Genomic DNA, 6,869 nt, shown 5'->3' on the forward strand with positions numbered 1-6,869 from the left:
ATCAAGTTTAGCTCAAAAACTTAGAAAAAATTCCAAATTTATCAACAGCTAGACATTGCTATGTTTAGCAAATTATTTTGAGAGATTAGGTTAAAGGGTGGTGTAGTGTTATAGCTCGATTTGGTGGTCTCATATGCCATCTTGAGTATGGTAAAGATGGTTTAGGTTCAGAAGCAACTGTTTAGTTTTTATAGGCACATTAAAATTCATGCACGACACGTTCTCGGGTTGGCTCGCCGGGTGGACGCGGTCACCAGACTCGGGCGCTCGGCGTCACCACGCTGGTCACACGTGCACGCGCTGCCGTGCGTGGCCGGCCGTGGCTGCCTCTGTCCTGGCTGCGGCCTGACCATCGCTGGCCCCACCGTGTAGAGCCGCTACTGCTGCCGCCTGCCCTGCCCCGCGCCACAACGGCGCCGCTACCTACGCCATGACCTCGCCGTCGCGTCTGCACTGTTGTCCTGCCTCGCATTGCCACTACCGACACCACTGCAACGCTGTGCTATGGTGCCGGTTGCCTTGACCTCGCACTCACGTGGGCTATCACCTCAGCTAGGTCCACGGTAGCCTCCTAATGCTCGCGCATTAACCGATTAGGTCTGTAGCTACCCTAGCTAACCGGAACAGTGGCGCCGCCGTCGCGGATGGCCATGCGCCGCTGCAGCCTTCCCTAGCCAGTCGTGTTACCCTGTACCGTTGCTTAGCGTAGACGCTCGGGTCAGAGATGGCGATCGGCCCATTAGGTGGTTTGTCGTAGGTCCCTGGTTGACAGCACAGCCCAGCTGTGTCACCGGCCGCCACCGTGAGCTGGGTCACCGCGGGTGCGCGCGGGTGAATTAGGGAAAGGCTGGGGGGTTAAGTAAAAAGTTCTGAGAGAGAAGAAAATAGTGTTAGTACTTAATTATAAATTAGGAGAAGTTCGAGATCTCTTTTGCAAAGTCATCGATGCCATGCGGGGAGATTTCATTTTTCTTTTCCAAAGTAATTAGAAATAGTTTTCTAATTTAATTTTTGAGCTGATCTTTGATAAATTATATAAAATCGTGTAGGTGTCCAAAAATTATAAAACAAATTTGTTAGGTTTCTAAAATCGTGCTCTATCTATTAGTGTATTTAGTTCATATATACATGTTGATACCAGGAGCTATTAAATCATTTGAGAGTGCTTAATATTACTAGGTTAAATATTATAGGATTTTTTGTGGTAAATTGGTGATAGCTTTAGTCCTGAAATTTTATGGTAGATTCATTGTATTATTATGTGCTCACTATAATTCTTGTAGCTTTAGAATAGACTAAGCATTAGGATAGTTAAATGCTATTTGTTTCAAATATACATTAAATCATTATTAGAAATAAAGATATATCCTTCATTTGTAAAGCTAGGTGTTTGTTAGTGGAATCCAACACTTTGTTTGGTAAAGATGATAGTTAGCTTAGTACCTTAGTCATTAAAGCTAGCTTAATTAGTATGTGTATTCTTAGTTTAGGAGTTGTTATTGCTTAAATGCTAAGTGTTGCGTCATCATCGCATGCATGTAGAGAATGAGTTGACAGAGATCGTGACCACTGGTGATCACGAGTTCGAGGAGTACGAAGAGGAGATTCTCGTGTAGGAGGTCCCGAAGCCTCCACTAACTGACTCAGCTAACACCGCGCCTATCCAAGGTAAGTCCCGGTACAAAATTCCTTATTTTTTATAATCACTGTATATATATATATATGTTACGTGCATTTACGTTACAGGAATTTTATAAAAATCACCTGCATAGATATAACTATCTTTTGAGTCCTAGTACATGTTCGAGTAGCTGCTATGCTTAGATTTTTGGTAGCATGAGTAACCTGTCATTACTCACAACAGGTGATTATTATTACTCTCATAATACATCTGGAGTAATTTCTAGAAAAGGACAATCAACGAGGACATGCGGTCATGCACATGAAACATCATGTGACTTACGCTATGTTGTGGGCTGCCATTCAAATTGCAGTACCAATGCATGGAAACATCTAGGCCTAATGCGAATCTTGGGGATGAGGGAAACAAGGCTTGGTATTTTATTTTATATAGGCTTGCAATCAGTGAAGGCATGTCATTCGCATTTGTCATCTCCCTCTTGTTTAGTTCCCATTCTGAATGTCTGATTTGTGTTTAAACCATTTTTTAGCTAATGAGTACGAAATTTTTACTATAGTTTAAGCACACAATAATTAGACCACCATAAAAATTTCACCACAATTGGACCATAGAAGCTGCAGCTATGAATTATTCCATTTAATTACAGAAAAGCATAGATTTAAAGCTACAACAAAAACTTTGTACTAAAGCATACCATATTATATGTTCACTGTGTAGATCTACTCATGTGGAGTCCAATAAAATTTGATTTTTCATTTTATAATTTTTCAAAGATTCAGCGGAAATAAATAAAAAAGAAAAAGAGAAAACCACCGTCATTGTAGCAAAACCACTGTCCAAAACCGCCTGGGGGTTATTTGACCGGTTTTGAAAAGTTTAGGGGGTAGAAAATCTTGTTTTATAGTTTGGGGTGAAGTAGTCCACCCTGAATAGTTGGAGGGGTTATGTAGATTTTTTTCTCAAACTTAAATACGTTTGATTAGATTTGTAGAAAATATTAGCAATATTTGTATTTCTAAATAAGTTTATTATAAAAATATATTCAGTGATTTATCTAAGGATACTAATTATCCAACATAAATATTAATATTTTTGTATATATATATATTTGTAAAAGTTAAAATCTGAGTTTTGAAAAAGTGAGAGTGACACTTTTTGTGGAATTGGGGAGTATACTTGAAAGCTAAATATGCAAAATAGACGGATCCCTTAGGATCTTCTCAATGAAGAGTTTTATGGCATTGTTTCCAAGTTTGATACATCATGTAAAATGAAATGAAAATTGGATAAAACATCCATCATCAATACATAGTTTTATCGACATTTAATTTAATTCTGTGACTTATATAGAGTTGGTAATCGTGTCAAGAGATGAAACTCATTTCTTCTCTTTTCTTAAAAGCATTGTCATATCATCAAAACACACATGTGGCAGCCTATTAAATGCAAATAAAACTCACATGAAACTCATACTGTGACCTTAGTTCTCGAGCCCTGGGGAGGACCATAGGAAGAGAGGAAGAAAGGAAACAGGATGACGATGTGTAAGATGCGATATGGGGGAGTACTCTCCTCATGGGCAATGTTCTTTGTTCTTTTAAAGAGCATTGACCCTGGTGCATAATGTTGCAACTGAAAACCATTGTCCACACGATGATTCCCATGCAAAAAACCAACCGACCTTAGTCCTCTAGCCCTCGGGAAGACCACGGGAAGAGAGTAAGAAACAAAACAAGATGACGATGTGTAAAATGTGACATGGGGAAGTACTCCTCGAGGGCAATGTTCTTTGCTCTTTTAAAGAGGATTGACCTGGTGCATAATGTTGCAACTGAAAACCATTGTCCACACGATGATTCCCACACACAAAACCGCTGTTAATCTTTATGAGTCATAACAAAACAATACACCATGTAAAAGCTGATAGAGTAAAGAAAAAGATAAATGATCAATGGGCTTATTAGCTCACACCTGCATCGTATCACCACTCAAAGGAAAAAAAATCCAATTTACCTCCTTTAACTATCGCAGTCATCTGATTTTCCTCACTACAAAACCAATTTTTTTTTTTACCTCTTTCAACTTTTAAAGTCATTTGTTTTTGCACCTTAGGTGGTTTTGCTGATGTGGCACCACATCAAAGGAGGTAAATCGAACTAAATTGAAAGTTCAGGAGGTAAATCAAACTAGAAATATTTTAAAAATAATATATCCAAAAATCATAAAAATAAATTTCAAAATTGTATCTAAATATTAAGTAATGCAATAAAAAATCATAAAATCTTGTTTAATCATAGAAAATTCATAGAATTTGTTTAATCTTGGCAAATTATTCTGATTTTTTTATAAAACCCTGCTCTATCTTATGGTGCCTTATGAACTCATTTTAGTGTTTATTTGCTAGTAGAAGCTCTCATTATCTATTATAATTAGTCAATGTTAATCACCTAGTTTATGTAGAAGCGCTAGTGGAGCGTCCTTAGGACCGTGGGCGTTAGTACCCTAATCCTAGATAAATTAATAATGTGTGTACAGAAGTACAAATAGAGTTAAGTGACATGAACATGATTGAGTGGCACTTGTGTTTACACTAAATAGTATTAAGTACGATGTGGTTACATGACACTTGTGTTGTCATCAAAGTCACTTGGTCGTTAATGTAGACCAATTATAACAGATAATGAGAGCATGTGCAGGCTAACTTAGCTAGGGGAGTAGCACCCACTACATGTGGCGATGCTCTACCGGCGCTTCTACGTAGTCAGACAATCAATATCGACTAATTATAATAGATATGAGAGCTTCTACTAGCAAATAAGCACCAAAATAGGCCCATCAAGATTCAAACAGTTTTAAGTTAGGCAACATAAGATAGGACATTATTTTATAAAAAACAATGTGGAATTAGTTTCAATTTTCTGAGACAAAATAAAATTTCTATGAATTTTATAAGTTGAAACCAGATTTTAGGATTTTTCAAAATTTATTTTTATGATCTTTTATATATTTTAAAAGGTTTTTAGTCTCAATTATCTCCGTGGACTTTCAACTTAGTCCGATTTACCTCTCTCTGACGTGGCGCCATATTAGCAAAATCACCATCAAAATTATCCAAAGTGTAAAACAAACTTTAAAGTTGAAGACGGTGAAAAAACTGGTTTTATAGTTTAGGAACAAAAATTAAACAACCGCGATAGCAGAGAGATTTAAATTAGACTTTTTTTTTCCAGCTGAGTTGGTTCCAACAATCCAACTCAGCCCAACCTCGCAGCCCTAACCAATTGCGGCCCACATAACAACCAGACCCAAACGAGGTGGGCCAGGCTTTTCTCTCCTCCTTGCCACCCAAGCCGCTAAGCCGCCCGCCCGCAACCCCGCAGCAACGGCCATCGACGCCGACACAGCTGGCTCCTCCGCCGGCTTCCGCACCAAAATAAAAAGGGCGCTCGGATCCCGCACCACCCCCAACGCCTTCTTCCTCCACCATCCTACCAGTACCAGGCAGCAGCCGGGCGGGGCGAGCCCACCGTCGCCACGCCACGCTCATCCTCTCCGGCCTCCTGTCCCTTCTCCCACCGCCACCACCATGGCCGCACCCCAGCCTCCGCCCGCGCCGACGAACTTTCTGGCGGACGACAAGTTCCCCGACGACCTCGTGGTTTCGATACTCAGACGCGTCCCGTGCAAGGACGACCGCGCCAGCATGTCCCTCGTCTGCAAGGCGTGGCACGACAGGATCGACCGCCTCATCAAGGAAAAGCGCACGCCGCCCGCGCCCCCGCCGCTCCCGTGGCTCCTCCTCCCCTCGCGCTTCCGCAACGACCCCGCCTTCTTCCGCGCCGCCTGCGTCCTCAGCGGCTGCTGCGTCCACCCCCACCACAACCACCGCACCATCCTCCCGCCCGAGGCGCGCTTCGTCGGCTCCTACGACGGCGCCTGGATCTTCCTCTACTCCGACGAGATGCGCGCGCACGGGCTCCTCAACCTCCGCACAGGCCAAGGCTGCGTGCTCCCGCAAGAGCTCGTTCGCGATCGTGAGGGACACCGGATTGTCTACAGTATGGTCATGCTCGCCGCCACGCTCTCGTCATCGCCGGACGACTCCAAGTGCGTCGGCGCCACCATCATCGCGCGGGAGCGGGAGCAAGCCCCAGACGAGTTTTTGCAGCAGCCCTTCAATCGCTGGATTGCGTTCTGGCGAATGGGCTGGGAGGTGGCGCTCCAATTGGTTCCAGGCGAGGACGTGGCTGTGGACCTGGCTCTGTACCTTACGGAGGACGTCGTCTACCACGACAGCGCCTTCCATTTTCTGCTCACCCGTGGCGGAGCCTACCAAATCCTCGTGTGTACGCCGACCACGAATCCTGAAGATCCTATGGTCCTGGAGATCAATTGGGCGCTTCGCCGCTTCATGCCGCCCGGAGAGCGCATCTCCGGCCAGAACGCCACCGTCCGCGCTCGATACCTCGTCGTGTCCCGCGGCGAACTGCTCATGGTCGTCAGGTTCACGACTGGTGCTAATCAGCCGACGTCCATGTTCAAGGTGTTCCGGGAGACTAAACGGCCGCAGATGCCTGACGGCGGCGACTTCCCCGTGGCTGTGTACCCCTGGGAATGGAGCGAGATGGACACGCTGGATGGTCGGGTTCTGTTCGTCGGCTATGGCTGCTCCAGGTCCTACCAAGTGGATGAGGATAAGTACCCAGGCTTCAAGCCCGGCATCTACTTCTTGGATGATGGCGTGTTCTGCGAGGCACTCATGGTCGGCGACGCCAATACCAGGCCGTACCCCTGCAGGGACAATGGGATGTGGTCCGAATCCGAAGGCCGTATCCAGCGCTGCTTCCCGCCTCCAAACTCATCGAACTACTCTCCTCCGGTTTGGCTTTTCCCTTGAGGCGACAGGATTTTTTCATTGGCTACCGTGAGATTGATTTGTTTGAGATCGTGTTAATTGACGTTCTGAGGTAGTTGCTGATTCCAATCTTTAGAGTTGGTAGATGCTGGTTGCAATATTCAGAGTGAGATAGTTGCTGATTGCAATATTCAGAGTGAGTGATTGCTAAACCTGAATCCAATGTTCTCTGATTTCTGTGTGCGGTGTTGCATCTTTTTTCTTTACTAAATGAAGAGCAAACAATGGTTGCTGTTCATGGCAATTCGATTTGCTTGTTTGTTCAATCGGGTTTGAACATGTATTTGCTACTGCTTTGGGTCTTCCTTATCT

General features: G+C 44.0%; 1 protein-coding gene across 1 annotated transcript; it reads left to right on the plus strand.

Annotated features, from left to right (window-relative positions):
• The first annotated feature begins 5,228 nt into the window (after positions 1–5,228).
• LOC136486731 (uncharacterized) lies at positions 5,229–6,539 on the plus strand. Its single transcript, XM_066483699.1, has one exon. It carries the CDS (start codon positions 5,229–5,231, stop codon positions 6,537–6,539), a length of 1,311 nt encoding a protein of 436 aa, XP_066339796.1.
• The last annotated feature ends 330 nt before the right edge of the window (positions 6,540–6,869 follow it).

This window comes from Miscanthus floridulus, chromosome 10, assembly GCF_019320115.1.
Source record: "Miscanthus floridulus cultivar M001 chromosome 10, ASM1932011v1, whole genome shotgun sequence".
In the NCBI taxonomy this organism is placed as follows: Eukaryota; Viridiplantae; Streptophyta; class Magnoliopsida; order Poales; family Poaceae; genus Miscanthus; species Miscanthus floridulus.

Bases quoted from the DNA above. Each gene is read 5' to 3' on its own strand.
- LOC136486731 (XM_066483699.1), top strand. From the start codon at position 5,229: ATGGCCGCACCCCAGCCTCCGCCCGCGCCGACGAACTTTCTGGCGGAC.